General features: G+C 43.5%; 1 protein-coding gene across 1 annotated transcript in view; it reads left to right on the forward strand.

Moving 5' to 3' along the window:
- Nucleotides 1-23,097, forward strand: part of KIF6 (kinesin family member 6) — a 404,956-nt gene that overhangs the window by 113,344 nt on the left and 268,515 nt on the right. Inside the window, exon 6 of the mRNA XM_070419405.1 lies at nt 1,700-1,829. Coding sequence (XP_070275506.1) covers nt 1,700-1,829 — 130 coding nt within the window. The remainder of the gene's footprint in view (nt 1-1,699; nt 1,830-23,097) is intronic.

Consider the following 23,097-nt stretch of genomic DNA (forward strand, 5'->3'; position numbering starts at 1 on the left):
AGAGGTAACTGCCTCAGAGTTGGAGAATTCTTTTTATCTTCATGTTGAAACAGACAGGACTCTCCTCCCACTTTTTATGTACCGTCTCATCACTTATTTCATACTTTTATCTTCCTTCCAATATTACCCAGAACCTGTGGGTTTAGGACGTTTTCTAACTTCTGTGTCCCTAGGGATTGAATTTAGTCAACTCTTCTCGAGCACTTCAAAAGGATCAGGGTGAAAACAAAATTGAAGGAATAAAGGAGGTTCCTAAAAATAGAACACAATTCATCCATTTCAGTTAAAGATGCCTTCATGTTTTCCAAGCATTTTTGGACTCACAAACATTTTTAATAAGCTTACTTATGAGTCTTGCTGAAAAATAAATAAAATACACTTGTTTTCATTAAAGGAAGAGATCTTTTTCCATCTTAGTTGGTATTGTTGAAGGAGACAAAAAGGAGTCCAAAACTCGGCAAAAAAATCACATAATTAGTGACATATTGGTCACAGATGTGCGGGGAGAGCTACACTTTCTTCCTGTGATTAGTACTCTCAATGCCCACAAATTACATCTGAAAGTCAGGTAACCTCCTTACAAAAGGGAAGGGTGAGAATTACGGTATTTGAAAAATCTTCATTTTTAAGATATCGTAGGTGTGTTTTTATAAACAGGCGAGTGACAAATGTTTACTTGCAAATTGTATTTTTAGAGATGTAATGCCAGAAGATGCCCATCTTTACTTATTATCCTCAAGTCAAGCAAGTGCAGTACTTGTAAATGATAAGATTTCCTTCCCTTAACGATTCTCAAGAAGGTCAGGAAGGCAAAACTCAAAAGGCAGACGGGAACTCTGTCCACTAATTGCATTGCTTGCATCTGTAGGCCTTTGAAGCAAAGTAGGGGGAGTTTGGCCAAGTTGTATTCAGTTGCATAAAGTGCTCAAGGACTTTAAGGAGAATATGGACAAGCCACTCTGGGTGAAGGGTTAGGCCTCACCTGGGAGGACACGGCATTGACGCTCGGATGCCCGTGAAGGCAGTTGTGAAATGAACATAATTCCAGCCCCAAGACTCTGACTACAAGGATGTAATGGAAGGAAAGGGCATATTGTAAAAGAAAAAGGATGAAGAAGCACATCTGATGGACATAAAAATAATGACAAACTAAAGCCTTTAGAAGACTTCTTGAGAATGTTTTACTCCTGTTGATAAGAAAATTAGACAAGGCAATGACTCCTAGAGGGAAGACAGCTGCTTCAGTTCTCATCATGTTTAAATGACTGAGCTGACCAATTTCAAATGTCACATAAATTGAAATTGGAAAAAAAGGTGGAAAGTCAGCAAAATAATTAGTGCATTACCGATGTAAGTAACTGAATTATGACACAAATGGCCAAGTTTCCTGACATAGGTAGAAGGTTATCTATTTGCATTTTCAGTTCGGTAATATGCATTTCAAGATGATTTAGTGAGCTGATGATTGCAAAGACAGGTGGCTTTAAATCAGGAGCCACAGAACTAGTTGATGTGCTGTCAAGGTCATGTCAGTGTGTGATGCGAATTGAGTCCTGTCTGCTGCCTCGTGTGTTATTTGATTTTTATAAGTTCAAGACATCATACCCTACATCTTTTAAAAACTAAGCCTATATACAAAAAAGACTTCAAGTTCCTTTCATTTTCAAAGTACCTCGTTTCTGTTTTTCCCACTTCCTAGGAAAGTGACAATATTGGAGGACCCTGATCAGAACATTCACCTGAAAAACCTGTCTCGCCATCAGGCAACCACGGAGGAAGAGGCTCTGAACCTGCTTTTCTTAGGAGACACCAACAGGATGATTGCAGAGGTGAGAGACTGTCCTGTGAGGCTGCTAGCACACTAGAGGAGATCATGGGATTTTAGGAACAGCAAGGACCTTACACACGATCCCATCCAACTCTCAGCTGCTGAGTAGGAAACCTAGATCCAGAGAAGCGAGAAGACTTTCCCAAGCTCAACAGTGACTTAATTAGCAGGAATTAGCATCTAGGCTCTTAATTTTTATATTTTTCAATTTTATACAAATTGGTTTGCAGCTAATGAATGACAACTCATTAAATATCTTAATTATAGGAATTTTTGCATAATGTTTGCAATTTAAAAATACACAATTCATTCTTCCTAATCCCAAATTACCCATGTGTTGGTGTGTGTTTACATTTCCATATGTTTTCGTGTATTCAGTGGAGGATCACTTATAAAGTGTTTGAATTAGTGCACGGGACACAGGAAGTGCTCTCTGCATTGGCAGCTGTCGCTGGCAGATCTGGGAACACTGCCAGTGTGTAAAATGAGTACGTTTCGGTGTAATATTGGGGACATACTTATACTATTTGTTGTTAATCTGACCTTCAAATCTAACTGGACACCTGTATTTTACCTGGGATCCCAAGGCAGGAGCCAGGATTGACCCGCCGTGGTCAGGGGACCCTGACCTCAACCAGTTACAGGTTGGAGATGGAGGGTCACGAAGCTGTCATCCAGCGAAAGGGGAAAGGAGTGGGGTGGTGGTGGTGGTGGTGGTGGTGGTGGTGGTGGTGGTGGTGGTGTGGGGACAGTTCTCCCAATGCGCAGCTGACCGTTAGTCCTGGCAGTTTCCTGTTTTAAACCATGCTCCCAGATTCTCTGTCTCTGGTGACAAGCAGCAGGGGAGGACAATAAGCTGGGAGGATCAGCATTCTGGGAAAGCCTATCAACTGACCTTTCTTCCTGCCCCATTTTCACTCTTTTGAATGTACTACCTTAGATACAAGACAAGTAAATGGAAATGGAAACCGAATTCAGATACTGAAAATACAGCGTTAACATCAATTTCTGTGTTGGGCCCTTACTTTTGTTGTTGTTGGTGGTGGTTTTTACAGTTCTGCATCAATACTTTTTAATAGACTAACTTCTATAAGTTGAGCTTATGTGCCACATATGATATGGACTTAAGGACCCTCAAACTATTACTTTCATTTCAGGGGACCTTTACAAAGTCTTTTTTAATCTTTATTTTTGAAAGCATTACATATGTCCCCTTATTTCCCCCATTGACCCCTTCTAGCCCGCACCTGCCCCCCACCCTAGACTTCTCCAGCCTATAGTCTGTGTCCATGGGTTATGAATATATGCATACAAGTTCTTTGGTTGATCTCTTCCCACCCACCCCCACATTCCCTCTGAGATTCGACAGTTTGTTACCTTTACATAGTTTTAAATTTCAGAATATCTTGTTTTGCTTTACAAAATAGGCATTTGTGTTTTGCTTCAACATTTTGCCCATGTGGTCATCTGTGGTGCTCTAATTTGTCACAATAATTAAAGATTAAGGAATAAAGGCAGATTAGAAATTAAGGAGTCTGATGTAGCATGCTCCTTTAAAAACCCTGTTCCTTCATACACAGTTTAATAAACAGCAAACCAAGAGACAGAGACATATGAGAATCAATGCTACTGGAAAACCAGTGGGGAAGCCTGTCCCTGCCTCAGTGCTAACTTCCTTCAGAAGTGACTCACTTGTCTGAGAGAAGTCAAGCCCTGTCCCCACGGCGTCCCCTCATCTATAATGGGTTATTGGGGGCTCCTGGCCCTTAGTTACCGTGACTTCTATAAGCTTAAAAGCTAGGTCTTTGCTATCTAGTTTGTCAACTTAGCTCACTACATCTTTTCACACTGGTATAAAGTTTTAAGGATCTCAGACTTCCTTTATACAAGCTTATCTGTCATATTCCTTCATCTTACAAAATCCCCACAGCCTTTTCCTATTACTTACTGATGTGTATCTAATGATATTATTATAAACTAGAGGCCCGATGCATGAAATTTGTGCACTCAGAGAGGGTCCCTCAGACCGGCCTGTGCCCTCTCGCAGTCCAGGAGCCCTCGGGGGATGTCCGATTGACAGCTTAGGCCTGCTCCCCGCGGAAAGCGGGCCTAAGCCATCAGTCGGACATCCTTAGCACTACCGTGGAAGCTGGAGAGGCTCCTGCTACCGCTGCTGTGCTCACCAGCCATGAGCCCAGCTTCTGGCTGAGTGGCGCACCCCCTGTGGGAGCACACTGACCACTTGGGGGCAGCTCCTGCATTGAGCGTCTGTCCCCTGGTGGTCAGTGCAGGTCATAGTGACTGGTCATTTCGCCGTTCGGTCAATTTGCATATTAGCCTTTTATTATATAGGATACGCTGAAACCTGAAGAAGTCCAATTCAAATAGTGCTGATATGTATTATGTTTTTTTTAATGTATTCCATTTTCCAGTGAAAAGCCTAATTGTTTTAAACCAAATCTAATAGATGTGGGATGTTTCTGGGCTTGCTTTTATTTTTTCTTTGGTAAGAATAGCTACCATGTTTTCCTGAGAACCTGCTCAAAGGACTTGACATTGTTGTAGACACTGTATAATTATATTATTTCTGATTCTTATTGTATAGAGGAAACTGAGGCTCAGGGTGTCAGAACACTGGCTGAGTGTCCAGGTCTGACTGACCCAGGGCCGTGTTCTTTCCTTGTGCCTCATTCCACAAATGCCACGACCACACTCACATGTGTCAAACTCTCCAAGTGAGGATCTATTTATGAATTATTTAAAAGGATAGCAAGTATTTAGCACTTCAGTTTAATCTCTTGAATTCATTGAAAGCAAATACATAAAAATATAAATGAAAAAGAACTGTCAATCTCTGGAAATACTTTATTATTCAGTCTCTAATGAAGCATGTTCTAGATTAAACCTCACTGTCAGAATGTAATTTGACAGCACAGAACAAGCTTACCAGGATAAAAAGAAAGCACTATTCTTTTTTTTCTTCTCAAAAATAAGCTCCCCAAATTCCCATTTACACGGAGACATCCAGAAGTTGCCATAGTAACCAGAAAACATTTGCAAAACAAAGTCTGCAAATGTGGGACACCAGTGGAGTGCTCTTCCTTTGCAAGTTCTCTCTCAAAGCCAGCATGTCAAGGAAAAATGATCAAGACTAGCCTCATCCTCTTCTTACTTATTCCAAACTCTTAAATAGTTTCTATAAGTCTACCAGTGTTTTGAATAAGACCTGATTATATCCTTAGGGTAAAAATTTTTTAAGTTGAATTGCTGGGCCAAAGAGAATAAATATCTTAAAAACTGAACTGTGTGTGGCCCAGTGTCAAAGCCCACCAGTAGCAAGCATGACTTTGTTATTGGAGAAGTTGGGGCGTCCTCTCCCCCACTGGTGCTGGGGGTGGTGTCTTCACAATATCTCCAGGAAAAGAATTTTCTGAGACTCGCACAGGAGGATAAGAGATTTTTATTTGCATGGAATTACACCCTTGGGTTTCCAAAGTCCTGTTCCAGTCCTAGAAGGAGTGTAACTGGGTTTCACTAGACCTAAAAGCAAAGCCAGTGTCCAGAATTTCCCTCCCATGATGCATCCAGGTCCAGTTAGCACCAGGCTAGCTGCAGTCCATTAGTCTAGCGAATGCCAGGAAGCAGGAGCGAGAGAGCCCTGCAAGCCAGGAGTCAAGTGCAATTTGCCAAGAGAGCAAACTCCTTTGTTCAAGGGATTGAAATATCCCAAATTTCAGGCCCTTGCAGTGGCCACACCCATTCTGGCCAATAACTTGTTCCCAGGTGTGACTGACAGTCAAGTACTTCCTCACATCACCCCAACTCACTGCACATGCACCCGTTCTCCTCCCTGTCCAGTCCCTTCCCCCTGTGACCTGCAGGGGATAGACCTGTGGTTCCCTGGGGAGTGTAAAGATGTAGCTTTCTGGCAAAGCTGCCCAAATGACATGCCTATAATATGTAGCTTTCCTATTACTAGTAACTAGGTGAATTACAATGGCATACACTTGATACTTTTTGTCTTATCCTATATAATAAAAGCCCAGTGACCAAGTGACAGAATGACCAGAACAACCAGTCGACCAGTCGCTATGACACGCAGACTACCAAGGGGCAGATGCTCAACACAGGAGCTACCCCCCTGGTGGTCAGTGCGCTCCCATAGTGAGAACGCCTCTTGGCTGATCAAGATGAGCAGCACTCCCACAGCTGGCTGATACCTGCAGGCCATGCCCCCCACCAGTGCACAAATCCTGTGCACCGGGTCTCTAGTAATTAAATGTTTCTATCAATTAATCAAGTCTAATTGAGCAAGACAGTCCTGCACAGTTCCATAGCTGGGACCATTTTCTTGACCCTGCCCATACTCTAAGCAATCTGTCCTCAAGCATGGTCAGAGGATAACTTGCAATAGAGTTTCCTGTTATAGTCAAAAGACAAGTTTCTGGGACCCTATTTCTAACCCATGGATTCAGAATCTCTGCAGCAGAGCCCAGGATTGCACATTTTAGCATGTATATGTGCTCAGGTGAAAGTTGGGGACAGTTTGGGATTTTCCATTAAGAAGCTGTTGAAAAGTTTGTGAGCAGGTCTGTAGTACGCATCCTCACCAACACCACTAAATTTGAAAATTTGGCCAATTTGGTAGACAAAAAGTATATATACAGTGTGTGTGTGTGTGTGTATACACTTCTAGTGTTCAGAACTGTGAGATAATAAGTGTCAGTTGTCTAAGCCACCCAGTGTGTATACACACACACACACACACACACACACACACACACACACATATACATACATTGTATGGCTTGCATTTGGGACCTAAATAAGTGCCGCAACAAATGACGAAACTAGAGAAGAAATAATGAATTTGGAAATGGAGCCAGGCAGAGAGCCCAACTCTAGTAGGAGGGCTTCACTGGTGCTCAGGCCCTGCCAGCCTTTTATTCAATTTTAGATACACATATTGCCCTTAGTCAGGCAGGCAATTCCAGTAGCAGACAGACTATCTTAAAGGTCAGTAAATATTAGTAAAGATTTACTTTGAAACTATTAGATCAGGAAATTGCTTGAGCCACCATTGTCTCCACTAAATAATCAGTGCATAGCTTTGGCCCTTGCCAGAGCTCAAGGTCCATCAGCCTTCTGGGTTCCTTGTTTACACTTTCCTGATAGTGTAGACAATGGGTAGCTTCCAGCATTTCCCTGGAGTGTCAGAGGAGGTCCAGTTGATGTGCTGACTCTGTGAGACTGGGATTCAGTCTTGTTCACCTTGCAACCTCCGCTCCTAAAACAGAGCCTGATGCATAGCAGGGCTCAGTGAGTGATTATTGAGTGAATGGACATTAAGAGTAACTTTTCGTCTTTGTCACATATTCAGCAAATGCTTTCCCCATTTTATAAATTTTAGTTTAGCTTTATGTTCTTCATCTGTTCAGATCAGTCTTTTCATTTTATGGTTCTGCTTTGGGTATCATACTTAGAAATGTAACAGCTCACTGACAAATGATTCCACTTACTAGAAAGTGTTGTGTTATTTTGGATTGAAGTGTGATGCCCAGTTGCAGCCACCCCATTGTTCCCATAGTGGCCTGGAAATGGAAAGGGGTGGTCGGTCGTCATCAGCTTGGAGTGAATTTATCAGAAGTTTCTGGAACCTGGAGATTTTACCTGAATCTTGAAGAGAGAGAAAAAAAAACTGTCCTAAGTTAACAAAATCAATGTTCATTTTGAGTCCTCCCTCTAGAAATAGCCTCCGTTGATAAAAGTGCCATTTTAAGGAGTGATAAAGTAGCTCAAAGTGAATCATAAGGGTAACATGAGCCTCGTATACAAGCCAGTTTGGAAAAGAGAATAGTGTCTGGGGTCCTTTCCACCAAAACTTCACAGTGAAGTCTGTTACGGGTTAAACTGTGTCTCCCCCTCCCCACCCCCACTTCCTGTGCCGAAGTCCTAACCCTGGTACCTCAGAACCTGACCGTGTTGAGAGACAGGGTCTTTCCAGAGGTAATCGAGTTAAAATGAGGTCATCAGGGTGAGCGCTGAACAATATGACTTGTGTCCTTATTGAATGGGGAAACTTAGAGACAGACCCATCTGTGGGGGATGCCGTGTTAACATGAAATGGTCATCTAGGAGGAGGCTCCTGGAGTGGGTCCTCAGAGGGGAGACCAGCCCTGTCCACAAGCCTGTTTGGGACTTCTAGTGTTCAGAACTGTGAGATAATAAGTGTCAGTTGTCTAAGCCACCCAGTTTGTTGTATTTTGTTAAGGCAGCCCTAGCAAGTTAATGCAGTGTCCAAATAACTAGGATATAATTTCTTATACCGTAGGTACCAGGTGTAGGTCTTGACCTTGATTAATTTGGAAGCAGTAATATGCTCTATCTATATACAGCATTTGCAATGAAACTGCTTGAAGGGGAGCTTTGTTCGAAAAGAATGGTCTGTGCCAACATTGGAAAGTCCAGGGGCCCTTGGGAGGTGTCATGCTTTCTCCCCATGTGGCTTCCTTCCCCAGGTGAACCGGCCAGTGAGTTCCTCTGGCCAGTGTTGATGGTCTCTCTGTGGCTTCCTCACATCCTGGCCAGGTAGTGGTGAAGAGCATGAGCTTCTGAGGGACCTTGTTCTGCTCCCGGCTCCACCCTTCCCAGGTGTGTGTCCTTGGGCACGTCATTTAACCCTCTAAGCCACGCTTCCTAACGTGTGAAATGAGCATAACAACACCTACCTTCTAGGATTATAGTAAGAATTGAATTAAATGACATTTGGAAAGACCCCCGTGGTTCTCAGCGAGCAACTATTTAAAGGCAAGACTGTTAACTGGTTCCTCTCTATTGTCTCAGTACCTGGCAACCAGGTGGTCAGTCATTAATTAATTGTTTTATTGAATTGATGGGGAGAGGGAGGCCTGATCATTTCCGGTAATAAGACCTAAATCTCAGGCCCAGAATTGAATGTATGTGAGTACAGAGCACATCACAGATGACTTTGACTTGAAACAAAAACAAAAACAAATTGTGAGACCCCAGACCTTTTGGAAAACTTTCCAAATAACCTGCCAGTAATGTTTATCGAATTTAATTTTCCAGGAGCTATTCAAGGTCTTTTTACCTTATTCTTGGCTTGAAATAAAAACATGCTAGATGTATCTGAGTTGTGCTGCTGTGCTTTGCAGACTCTCAGACTCTGCTCATTATCACACTCGGGAGTGAACTGGGTGACCTTGCTGGTGTGTAAAGGCCGTGGGAGACCGTATGAGCTGAGTCAGTTGTTCAGGCCACTCTCAGGAGCAGCGTCCTTGTTGTCTGATAACATCCGGGTAATACAAGGAGGAAAGGGTACGTTTGCTATTAGGTTGTGTTTGTCATCAACTCTAAGCCTGTTGCCTTGTGTGCTGTGTGTGGGAATCGAGGATTTGGGTCGTAATTAGTGTTACAGAATCATATTCCACTCCACCCTTAGAGGGACATTGACTCACATATACTTACAGAGTCTTGTTTGAAAGATATGTTAATTGTAAATAATTAGCACCTTTAGACCAAGATTTGTGAGCCTGGGAAGAGCAAAATATGCAGCAGGCTAAATATTTTGGGTCCTGCTTTTATTGTAATACAAACTAGAGGCCTGGCACATGAAAATTTATGCACTTGGCGGGGGGGTCCCCTCAGTCCAGCCTGCACCCTCTCGCAGTCTGGGACCCCTCTGGGGATGTCTGACTGAAGGCTTAAGTGGGCCTAAGCAGGCAGTCAGACATCCCTCTGGCAGCCTGGGAGACCTCGGGGGATGTCCGACTAATGACTTAGGCTAGCGGGGAGCCAGCCTAAGCTGTTAGTCAGACATTTTTAGCACTGCCATGGAGGCAGGAGAGGCTCCTGCCACCACTGCTGCACTGGCCAGTCATGAGCCGGTTTCTGGCTGAGCAGTGCTCCCCCTGTGGAAGTGCACTGACCACCAGGGGGCAGCTCCCACGTTGAGCACCTTCCCCCTGGTGGTCAGTGCGCATCATAGACTGGTCATTCCGCCATTAGGGTCAATTTGCATATTACCCTTTTATCATATAGGATAGCCTCTCTTATTAGTAGGTCCCAATAGGCAGCTAAAAGCCTTAGCAAAGATGTGTTCACAATTGTAACCTCCTCTTCTTATCTACTGTATATCCTTACTAGAAGGAAATAAACTTAAGTTTTGAGCACATACTCTATGCCAGGCATTTCTTTTTTTTATATTTTATATATGAGAAATATACATTTTAAAATAGTGGTTCTGTGTTATAACATAGTTTGCTTTCTGCTCTCATCTAATCTGATTCGTGCTATTGCATGAACCATGAGTTTTGAGATCTAAAACATTTATTAAAATAAGCAAAGTGGTATGGTACAGTCATTATTAGAATGTTAAAATGTACATAGCCTCTATACATGATTACAGAAACATAATCTTTTTAGCTGTAAAAACTTAGCTCTAGAGTTTCTTCTGATCATTAAAATTCTCATTTCTGATTAAACATAGCAGAAGAAAGTAATTTTTACTCCCTGTTATTGAAATTCGCCAGCAAGAGCAGCAACATGTGAAATGTAGAGGGGGAATAAAAGCCATCTTCAGTGAAACAAGGAAACAGCCATAACCTCAAACCCGGAGGAAACCTGCCAAATACTATGAAATTTGACTTATGGCGTGGGAGGGTGCTGAGAGCCAACATATATACTCTCCAACCTCAGGCAGGATACAATTTCCCCTTTACGAAAGGGTCACAATTCTCAAACCCAAATCTGATGATCATTTGGTCAGAGTGTTGAGATCTAAGAACATAGGCAAGTATGGGGGGCGCAGTGTTACAGAGATATTTATTCTGCACTACAAAAGGTGCATCCTAAGAAGAAATGTTAAAGACAGACTTTTTTGTGGTCAGTAGTCCAGGCCCGTTGCCAAGAAAGATGTTCTTTTTCAGTGGGGTTCAGTGAGTTTGTGACTTAAGGGTTTTACCATCCCAGACCTCTTAGAGCAAAAAATTGAGAAAAGTGTATGCTGTTAAAGCTAAGGATATAGCAGATAGTAAAACTATCTTAATTTGAATATTTCCTCATCTATTCCCAGACTACTCTTCAGGGAAAAGATGACATGTTCAAAGATAAAGTTATTAGAAAGAAAACATCTGCAGACCTATCCATATATATGGAGTATAGGTGTGGGGGGAGCACTAAGGAACATATACTGGTATTTGAAGGTTGATTACATCAGAAGCAAAGAGTTTATTCTGATATTGTTCTAATGTCTTAGATATTACCTAAATACATTCTTTGTTTTACAAAAATAGCTAAAAATGTAGAAGGGTTAAAAATAAAAAGATTACAAGACAAGAGAAGAAGATCAAAAGAAAACTTGAGGCCCTAGCTGGTTTTGCTCAGTAGTTACATGTTGGCCCATGAACTGATGGGTCACTGGTTCAATTCCCAGTCAAGGGCACATACCTCAGTTGCAGGCTCAATCCCTGGTCCCTGGTAAGGATGCATTTGGGAAGCAACAAATCAATCTGTCCAATCTGTCTCTTCTTTTCCTCTCTCTCTCTCTCTCTCTCTCTCTCTCTCTCTCTCTCTCTCCTCCTTTTCTTCCAGTCTGTCAAAAAAAATCAATGGAAAACATATCCTTGGGTGAGGATTTTTTTTGAAAAAGCAGGCTTTTTCACTCAAACATTGACATTGTTATTTTTGATTGGGAGATTTCTACTTTCGTATTTGCTCCTTTTTGTGTTGTTCGTGCCGGGGTTGTTGTTCTGGCATTAAGAAGGGTTCAGCAATCTGGAGAAGGGCTGTGTATAACTTAATAAAGAGTCCAGAGTTGAAGCATAATTTTGAAAGGCATTTGGGGGTCAGAGGAGCCTAGCTAAAGAAACTAAGATCTCTTCGTCTCAGGACCCCTTGCTATTTATTAACACAAATTGTCCTAAGGTGAGGTGGAGATATACACTTCAAAGGGTAGGGTTAGGTACAGATTCCATTGTCAGATTGGAAGAATTTGCATGTGGCTGTTCAGGTGTTTGGCCAGTAGGAGGCAATAACATGTAGATTAAGATGCCCTGAGCTGTCTGGCAGCAAGCAATCATCCTTTTCAGGTTTGGGGAAATGCCCTCAGCCATTCCCAACAGGTGACAACATATAGGACTCAGCCCTTGTTCCATCAACCTTTTGATGAAATGCTTGCAATTATGACATGCTGGGATTGGCTTCCAGCAGTTCGAATGTTTAACGTAGTAAGTGTTATAGAGATGAACAGTGCTCACCAAAATGTCTAGCTTATTCCTTCTTGCACAGGCTTCCTTGAAGAGAGTTCATGTGACTTGCTTTAGCCAATGAAGTGTGAAGTGTCCAATCTGTCTCTTCTTTTCCTCTCTCTCTCTCTCTCTTTCTCTCTCTCTCTCTCTCTCAAAGTGAGATGCTACTTTTGCATTGAAGCTTTTAAGAACTAGCATGAGGTTCTCCTTGGTCTCTTCCCCTCTTGTGGCAACCCTGAAGCTTATGTTGAGATGGTGCCTCACAAGCTGGCAGCACCTTCCCAGCATAGCTGACGCTCTAACCACTGAGCAGAGCCACCATTAAACCATATTGACAAATAATGTAAGAAAGAAACCTTTGTGATTTTAAGCCTCTGAGATTATGGTGCAATTTGTTAATTTGCTACCACAATGTAACTTGATCTATCTTGATGAATATAATGTGTGTGTCATTTATAACAATTCATTATTCCTCATAAGATTCAAATGTAGCATGGCTTTTTAATAAAAAAACAAAATGTTTATGTTAGTGCTACATATATCATCTGTTTTTCCAGTGAGTTTGAAACAATATTAAAACCTATAAATCTGGACAAAAGTGTCAAAAATTGCAAAATTTTTAAAAGAGAAACTAGATTTAAAAAAGAAGATAGATGGATATAATAGACAACTGGGATGCGTTAACTTATTGCCATTAAGGAGAGATTTTAGCTATAATTTTTGAGGCAGACAAGTAGAAACAAGGGAAACATTTAGGCATTTTGAATTACATAGTTTATATTGTTCAGAGCAAGCTTACAGGTACTAAATTGTAGGTAAAATATATGCAAGGATCTTGTGTGGCAAAATGGTCAGTATCTTGTCTGTGACTTTGAAAGAAATGCAAAAATTTTATACTTCTATTGGTCTTGTATAATATTGAGAGCATTATATTATCCTATACTAGAGTCCCGGTGCACAAAAATTTTTGCACTGGACGGGGGTGTCCCACAGCCTGGCCTGTGCCCTCTTGCAGTCTGGGACCCCTTGGGGGGTGACCACCTGCTGGCTTAGGCCCGCTCCCTGGGGAATTGGGCCTAAGTTGCAGTCAGACATCCCTCTGGCTGCCCAGGAGCCCTCGGGGGATGTCCACTTGCCAGCGGGGAGCAGGCCTAAGCTGCAGTCGGACATCCTTAGCGCTGCTGAGGAGGCGGGAGAGGCTCCCACCAACACCGCTGTACTGGCAGCCATCAGCCTGGCTTGTGGCTGAGCACAGCTCCCCCATGTGGGAGTGCACTGACCACCAGGAGGCAGCTCCTGCATTGAGCGTGCCCCCTGGTGGTCAGTGTGTGTCATAGTGACCAGTCATTCCCAGTCTTTCTGCTGTTAGGGTCAGTTTGCATATTACCCTTTTATTATATAGGACTAGAGGCCCAGTGCACAAAAATTTGTGCACTCGGCGGGGGGGGGGGGGGTCCCCCAGGCAGGCCTGTGCCCTCTCACAGTCTGGGACCCCTTGGGAGATAACGACCTGCTGGCTTAGGCCTGCTTCCGGGTGGCAGATGGCAGGCCCAATCCCTAGGTGCAGCCCCTGGTCGGGCTCAGAGCAGGGCCGATTGGGGAGTTGGGGCGCCGCCCCGTCATGCACAGAGCAGGGCGGATTGGGAGGTTGCGATGCCACCCTCAGTCACGCTCAGGGTAGGGCCGATTAGGGGGTTGGGGCACCGCCCCCTGTCACACTCAAGGCAGGGTCAATGGGGAGGTTGCGGCGCCACCCCCTGTCACGCACAGAGCAGGGCCCATCAGGGGTGTTGGGGCTCCATACCCTGTCATGCACAGAGCAGGGCCGATCAGGGGGTTGAGGAGCTCCCCGCTGTCACTCACAGAGTAGGGCCGATAGGGGAGTTGGGGCACCGCCCCCTGTCACACACAGAGCAGGGCGGATAAGGGGGTTGGGGCACTGCACCCTGTCACACTCAGGGCAGGGCCAATGGAGAAGTTATGGCTCTACCCTGTCACACACAGAGCAAGGCCCGTGGAGGGGGGTTGGGGCGCCACCCTCTATCACCCACAGAGCAGGGCCGATCAGGGGGTTGGTGTGCTGCACCCTGTCAAACACAGAGCCACAGGGCGATCAGGGGGTTTGGGCGCTGCCCCCTGTCACGCTGATCCCGGTGCCGGGAGCCTCGCTGCTCTGCTGATCCCGGTGCTGGGAGGCATATTACCCTTTTACTATATTGGATAGAGGCCTGGTGCACGGGTGGGGGCCGGCTGGTTTGCCCTGAAGGGTGTCCTGGATCAGGGTGGGGGTCCCCACTGGGGTGCCTGGCCAGTCTGGGTGAGGGGCTGAGGGCTGTTTTCCGGAAGCGAGTGACTGAAGCTTCCAACCGCTCCTTGTTTTCTTTTTCTTTTTTTTTTATTCTGGGCCAGCTTTAGCTCTGAGGCCTCGCTGCTGAAAACATCGATACAAAGTTTCGGTCCGCCTGGCTTTCAGTCCAGCTGGTTTCTGGAGTTTTGTTTATCTTCTTATTTGCAACATAGTATATAGTTGCTTAGAGTTGTAGCTCAGAGGCAAGTGAGGTGGGGAACGTTGGAGTCTGCAGCAAGCAAACCTCATGTTCGCTTCCAGCTGCCTGGCTGCCGGCCGCCATCTTGGCTGACAGTTAATTTGCATATACTCACTGATTAGCCAATGAAAAGGGTAGCGGTCGTACGCTAATTACCATGTTTCTCTTTTAATAGTGTAGATAGAGGCCTGATGCATGGGTGGGGGCCGGCTGGTTTGCCCTGAAGGGTGTCCCAGATCAGGGTGGGGGTCCCGCTGGGGTGCATGGCCAGCCTGGGTGAGGGGCTGATGGCTGTTTGCAGGCTGGTCAAGCCCCCCCTCAGTGGGGACCCTCACCCCATGGAGGTTTGGCCAGCCTGGGTGAGGGGGTGATGGCTGTTTTCAGGCTGGCCACACCCCCTTTAGGGTAGGGGGTCTCCACTGGGGTGCCTGGCCAGTCTGGGTGAGGGGCTGAGGGCCGTTTTCAGGCTAGCTAAGCCCCCCGGCGACGGAGTTCCCAGCCTCTCCTTTCTCTCTCTCTCTCTCTCTTTTTTTTATTCTGGGATTTATTTACCTTCTATAATTGAAACTTTGTAGCCTTGAGAGGAGCTCAGACCTGGCCAGGGCAGGCGGGAGGGAAGCCTCCTGCTTGCTCCAGCTCCATGGCCACAGTTGGCTGAAAGCAGGTATCTGGGGTTTATTTACCTTCTATAATTAAAACTTTGTTGCTTTGAGTGGAGCTCAGAGTGGGCCGTGGCAGGTGGGAAAGCTTGGCTTCCTCCATCATTTGGGGCAACCAAGCCTCCTGCTTGCTCCAGCTCCGTGGCTGCCGGCCACCATTTTGGTTGGCTTAATTTGCATATAGTCACTCTGATTGGCTGGTGGGCGTGGCTTAAGACATCGCGGAGGTATGGTCAATTTGCATGCTTGTCTTTTATTAGTGTAGATAATAAGCTGGTGATATGCAAATTAACCCTCACACCCTCACAAGATGGCTGCCTATGACCAGGCTGGCAGGGAGGTTAGTGAGGGACGACCAAACAACTGAACAAGCAGGCTGCGTGGGGTGACCAGGCCGGTAGGGGGGCCATGAGGGGCAACCAGGGTGACAGGGGAGGGAAACTTGGGAGCAACCAGGCCAGCAGGGGGGGCAGTTAGGGGCGGCCAGGGCATCAGGCGGGGGGCAGTTGGGGGCAACAAGGCCGGTGAGGGGGGGGGCAGTTAGGAGCAACCAGGCTGGCAGGGGAGAGGCAGTTAGGAGCAACCAGGCTGGCAGAGAGGGGACAGTTGGAGGTGACCTGGCTGGCAGGGGGGGCAATTAGGGGCAACCAGGCAGGCAGGCAGGTGAGCAATTAGGAGTCAGTGATCCAGGATTGTGAGAGGTATGTCCGACTGCCAGTTTAGGCCTGATCCTCCAAGGGGTCCTGGATTGGAGAGGGTGCAGGCTGGGCTGAAGGGACGCCCCCCACCCCATGCATGAATTTTGTGCACCAGGCCTCTAGTATTAAATATAGTATATTTAATTAAATATATTAGTCAGGTTCCAACCAGGAAGATAAGTCACTGTGTTTATTATTTTTTATCTTTATTGTTGAAAGTATTACATATGTTCCCTTTCCCCCCCCCCCCACTGACCCTTTCTAGCCCATCCCCACCCCCCACCCCAGGTCTTCATCACCCTATTGTCTGTGTCCACAGTTTATGCATATATGCACACAAGTTCATTGGTCGATCTCTTCCCACCCACCCACCATCCTCTGCCTTCCCTCTGAAGTTCGTCACTCTGTTCCATGCTTCTATGTCTCTGGATCTATTTTTGTTCATCATATTTTGTTTCTTAGATTCCACATTTGGATCGACCTGGATAGTATTATACTAAGAAAAAGATAAGTCACTGTATTTAAAATGAGAAAAATCAACGCAGATAGTTTTGTCTCATGGGTGATGGAAGAATCTGAGAAGACAAACCAGATGCTGGTGCAACTCAGAGGTTACCACAATGGGAAGCCACTAGGTCAGGCAGGTCTCAGCTAGTAGGAGCCACCTGCAGGCGATTGGAGGGTGTGCGGAAGGGAAAGGCAGAGTAATTCTCCCTCTCCCTGTCTTCCAAGTGGGAAGACAGCTACCAACTAACAGGGGCCTTGGGAAAAGCTACCTTTAGAACTCAGCATCTCTGTGACGTAGAGCAAAGGAGAAGAAAGGGAACAGAGAACTCAGATCAATTGCTTTTTGCTTATCTTACAAATCAGGAATATACACAGGGGAAACTGGCAGAAAAATCAATGTTTGCTATAGCTTTAAGCACAGAAGCTATTTTTATAGCATTTCTTGCTGATAGATATTTTCATTTTTTGGCAGGCTGACTTTTGCATCTATTCCTTATATTGGTTTCAAGCTAGGAGAGAGGAGACAGAGGTCTTATCAGCCACCCAAAACCTTCAACAAGTAATTTGATCATGTTTGAGGTTTGCCACTTGGAGTCTTGCCAATTCTAACAGCAAGGGATCATTGTGGCCACAGAGAGAACTGTGAATCTTCCAAACGCGGAGAGATAGTATGGGCCGATCACATGGAGTGAAATATTATACCTCAGACTAGACATCTGTGCTTCTAGTTCTTCCTTCAGCATCTCCATCTCTACTGTGAGTGACATGTTCTCAAATCCTCATCTGTTGCTGATCTTGATGTCCAAACTCAAAGATTGCATTGAGAGCTGTTGCCATCAACGTGATAGGATCAATTTCTTTCATACAAATAACATTTTTTAAATGTTTACCTGAGTTCTGCGTGGTGTGTAATCCCAGAAGTTCCTTGTTGTCTATACACAGGACAGTAAATGTATTGTCAGTGTACCTGTAATCTGAAGGTAATTAGAATGTGTAAAAAAAGGTTTTCCTTAAAGACAGTTTGATGAACTGCTATAAATTCTTGAGATCATTAGAATTTTTAGCCCCATAATAGTATTGTTCCAGTTATGTGTATGGTCAGACTTGGAAATTGGTAAGCCAGGCTGAATTTTAAAAGGAAAAGAAAAAAAAGTTAGTCAATTAAAAAAATAAGTAGATATGCTAGATGGATGAGTTACCGACTGCCACTGAGGATTAAATTTAGCCATGGTTGTTCTTGCAGGTACAAAAGGGGGGACTATTTGGGGTTATAGAGTTTCTGTTGTTCAGAGACCAATTCTTTGTGCTGATGATATGATGACATCAGTTCCAGGATGACAAACAGAGATGATAATTGAATATAACTCTGATTAGAGATACAGCTAAAATTCTTTGCAATTTGCCGTATGTGCCAACTTCAGCATACTTGGATTTTTCTATATAAATGTGTTTCACTTTGATTTTCCAAATCCTGGAGAAATGGCCCACAGGGAAGCAATCTGCTGAATTCTGACATCAACAGAAGAAGAGCCATCACTAACTCTGACATTCAGCTCTCCCCAAATCTTTGTCAGCTAATAAATCTTTGAGGGTGTAAAAATAAAAAATCCATCAAACTATTTCCAGACCTGTTAGGAGGGATATAGCACAATAAAACATAGTAGGATGTTCTTATTCGAACGGTGAATCATAATTGCTGGAACATTCTTGTCATATGTCCCAGATTGTTCCAACGCTTACTTTTACATTTCAAGCAGAATATGCGTGCCTACTCTATTTTTCTCTTTTACAAAACTACTTTGACAACATGATGGACCTAGAAATCCTTCAGCCAGGGAAAATGATTTTGATTGCTTTTCTAACAGCTGTGTGTCCTATAAAGAGAAAAATCAGAAAGGAAGATGGCAGTTTGGGATCATTCGTTTCAGCAGAGGGCTATCTCATTGGGGGGTATTTTGCTGCTGGACAGCGTGTTCTGAAGCCATCTCAAAAAAAGATGAAGGCAAGTGTTGATGGCCACATGCTAAACCAGCAGGTTTGGTCTGGCCTTGCTGACCAAGACTGAGCCAGAGAACATGAAGAGAGCTCATTCACTGTGTGAAGAACTAGACAGGGAATTATTTATCCAGTGAGGCCAGGGTTAGTAATCTTGAGTTCAGGGTGTTTTAGCCTGAAAAAGCTAGAGTATCAGCTTAGAGAACGCATGGAGATTGGTACTTTCAGTCTTCGATGCAGTGAGGGGAGGACCAGATCAGCCGGGACATGCAGGTAGAGAGTGTTCTTAGAAAGGAGAATTGGGGTGGAAAGCTGGGTTCTGGACTCTGGCTGCTGCTGTTGGTCGTAGCTGGTTTTCTTTAAAGAGTCTATACATTCTGTATTCCTGTTCAGTCCAAGAGAGAGTTTCTTAACCTAACCTAGTCTACATCAATGGGAATTCCCGTGGAGATATTTTACTCCAAAATAGCAGAGTGATTAAAAAAAAGACTGTGATACTTAAGAACAGAATATAAGGTAAAGCTATGACAAGAAATAAACACATATTTAAAGATCTTGGAATATCTCATATGTGATATAAAGACAGTATGTAGATCACTGAAGGCTGCATTAACTATAATCATCTTCAAAGTTATTGAAAATATGTGAGATTGAAAAGAAAAATTGTTACAAAAACATAAGACCACATTATATAAACACAAAAACCATATTTTACTTATCAATTCCTGCCCCTAAAATCAAAATTTTCAGTCTTGAAGATGGCCACACACACATAGCATTGTGAATATTTTAATTTACAAAGTTCCTAGTTGATCTACCGATAAGAATCAGAATATCAGCACTGGTTGTTGTGCGCCTGTAAAACCCAAAAGGGGAGAGGAATGAACAGCCTTTGGGAAATGTTTATCAGGCTTACCCAATCTTACTGTCATACTGTTTCTTTTAAATTTCTCTCTTGGCCTAGGAGTATGTCCTGCTCAATAGGAAGTGATTTTATCCAGTGAAATGTGAGATTTTTTTACCATATGAAATAGCTTCTGAGAGTGGAGCTTTAGTCTTCAATGCAGGCTTTCGGTGTTTCCTCAGTTTAATGCTGTGCTATGAAAAGTGTCCTGCAAAAGCAGCTTCTGGGACCACTGTGCAACCACATTGCTGCTCCTTCTGCGCAGACAGCTTGAAGCCACCATTGCCTGAGAGGGTCATTGTTGAGTCACCTTTTAGATCCGCATCACTCTTTATAGTGCACAGAACTGGCTGGCTGCCAAACACTCACTGGTAGCCCAATGGATCACACCATCGCAACCCCACGACCAACTGGAGCGTACTGTCCATTACAATGTCATGTTTAAAAAAATGATGGACATTCAAAAATCCATTTGGAACAATCCTTTCTTTGCATTTTTCTATTTTGAATATTCATGATCTCCTACTATATGCACATATGTCTAATGGCCTTTATGAACGCAATGCCTAACACCATTTGAGAATAGTCCAAGGGAATTTATGAAGATAAATAAATTTTGACTAGGATTATTTTGAGAGGAAGAAAGGGGAATAGTTTTCCAGTAAGCAATACTAGGCAATATTTGACCAGAAAGAGGGCATTCTACGCAAGAGAAAGGGTAGTTGAAGATATAGGGGGTACTGGTTAAGTGCCCTGGAACTAGGCACAAAGCATAACTGAAGCCCACGATAGGCAGAGAGATTTGAGTCGATCTGCTGTTTCAAAAAAATTCTAATTTTTAGACTCAAATGAATTATATTCCATGCACTCAAACAGTCTGCAGATATAGTCTCCTAATTATTTGGAGATTTTTAGAAGTTATGAAACATGCCTTAGCATCTAGAAAACTAGAAATGAGCAAGAGTCAACAAGTTAATAAACATTTTTGAGCACTTTATGTTACGTTATCCTAGGGGTACAATGATGACTAAGACCCAGTTCCTGCCCTGAAGGAGTTCAGAGCCCAGGAGGGAGGAGGAAGAAAGCGGAGAGCCTTCCTGGAGGAGGTCACCTTCCGACGGGCCCTCAGTGAGAAGTGGGACATGGCTGTCCTGGAGATGAGAAAGGGAAAACCTGACCTTCATGGACCACAGACTGCAGACATGATGAATCTGCAGGGGGCCCAGCGAACCTTTTAGACGTTTACCCTGTCAATAAAGTCATCTATTCTCAGCTTTCCAAAAAAGTAAACCTATTTGGGAAAGAACAAGTTAATTGTTTTTTAATATCAAGCCATAAGAAAAGGATCTGAAAAAAGATTACTAAATAATAGCCAATAAGCAATTAGGGAAGAATCAGCATTGATTCACCTTAAACTAAATTTCATTGGCTTTTCTGATCGGGTTATAAGAATTCACAGATCAAGGGAGTTCATTTTATTTTATAAAGTCTCCCGAAATACCCTCTAGGATGTAGAGAGGAACTGAAGGCACACAAAAGTATTGGGATTAAAGCCAATTTGAAAATACCCATAACTGGCACCTGGCAGAGGAGGGAGCGGTGGTGTCTTAATGGAATGCTGTCCTGCCCTGCTTGGTGTTTTGCACGTCATTTGGTTGAGGAGATACAAGTTACTTTCATTCGTAGATAACTCAAAATTGAAAAAAAAAATCAAGATCTGGAATTATGTCAACAGATTGTAATGTTGGGGTAAGAACTAATCAAACGTAGTCATCAAATAAATGTGTGTGTTTTCCATAGAAACTCCATAGCCTGGGTACAGGGCTGGAACAAATGTGGTGTAACACTTCATGTGCTATTTACTGGCAACATTCAGGTTAGATTGCCCAGATTCCAGTGTCTTCTGTGGTTAGGAGACTTTTGAAAGAATCTACTCAATTCAGAGTGTGAAAGTGCTACATTTTAAAAAGAGTTTGCTAAACAGTTGCATAAGAGAGTTGAAGAAACTAGAGATACTTAGTCTAGGGAGCATGTCAGTTCCATTCAGGGATATAGGTAGGATTGACATCATTAAATATGTCTTTTTAAAGTGGTACTCTGTCTGCAAGGTGAACAATTGAGGGAGCCAAAGTAAAGATGGGAGACTAGGGAGAGAACGTAGTAACCCAGGTGAGAGGTAAAGGATATTTAGATAGAGATGGGGAGAGCAGACAGGAATGGGACAGATTGGATATCCGTTTGTGGGACAGGGACTGAGGGAAAGTGACGAGGTTGCTTTGGGAAAATATTAGGTTCAAGATGTTGGCAAGGCATTTTAGCGACAATCATAAATCAGGCTCTTAGACATTCTAATCTCGTGTACAGAGAAATTGTGGTTGGAAATAAGGATATGGAGACACTGAATAGAGCGAATATCAACAGTGATTGGCATTTATGTGGCCTCTTCAGCTCATGGACCACTTCAAGAATCAGTAACTCAATTGCTATTTTTTTTTGCAGCAAAGCAAGTGTTATTATGGTGTTACAAAAATATGAAAACTGAAGTTACTTTGTGTAAATTTTCATAAGATTTCAACACTAGTAAGTGATGGAACCAGACTGAAAATGAGGTCGTTCAATATCAAATTCTAAGTTTTTCCCCCTTTTTTTAAAAAAAATTTAAATTATAGTTGACATGTAATATTATATGAGTTTCGGGTATACAGCATAGCGATTCAGCTTTTATATACCTGATGAAGTGATCACCCTAAGTCTAGTAACCATCTGTCACCATGCAGAGTTATTGTGATATTATTGACATATTCCCTAGGCTGCACATTACATCCCTGTGGCTTGTTTTATAACTGAACGTTTGTACTTCTTACTCCCCTTCCCCTTTTGTGGCTATCTCCCCTCCCCTCTGGCAATCATCAGTTTGTTCCCTGTGCCTGTGAGTGTGCTTCTGTTTCATTTTATTAATTCGTTCTGTTTTTTAGAATCCACATAGAAGTGAAATCATACAGTATTTGTCTTTCTCTGGCTGACTTATCTCAGTTAGCATAATAGTCTCCAGGTTTGTCCATGTTGTCCCACATGACAGGATTTCATTTATTATGGTTGAGTGGTATTCCACTGTGTGTGTGTGTGTGTGTGTGTGTGTGTGTTCTTTATCCAGTCATCTATCAATAAACACTTGGCTTGCTTCCATCTCTTGGCTATTGTAAACAATGAAAATCCAAACCACAAGGAGATACCACCACACACATGTCAGAATGGCTGCTATCAACAGTACAACCAAGAACAAGTGTCGGTGAGGAAGTGGAGAAAAGGGAAGCTCCGTGCTCTGCTGGATTGTAAACCAGTACAGCCACTATGGACAATAGTATGGAGATTCCTCAAACAATTACCTAGAACTGCCCTATAATCCAGCAATTCCACTTCTGGGGATCTGTCTGAGGAAAACAAGAACACTGATTCGAAAAGATATCCGCACCCCAATGTTCATGGCAAATTCTAAGATTTTTGGTGTGAGTTTTAACTACACTACAGTGCCTATCTGGTGAGAATTAGAACAGTAGAAGGAAATTTCCCCAAGGAGGAAACATATGATGACCATAGCTTGGGGCATGTCTATTTTAGGGACTGGAGAGAAAGGGGTCCAATAAAGAGAAAGGGGCAGAAGAGGACGGGGGAGTGTGTGACTCTAGAAAGCA

The sequence above is a fragment of the Myotis yumanensis genome, unplaced genomic scaffold (genome assembly GCF_028538775.1).
Source record: "Myotis yumanensis isolate MYYU_CA2020_CCGP unplaced genomic scaffold, mMyoYum1.0.hap1 SCAF_6, whole genome shotgun sequence".
NCBI lineage: Eukaryota > Metazoa > Chordata > Mammalia > Chiroptera > Vespertilionidae > Myotis > Myotis yumanensis.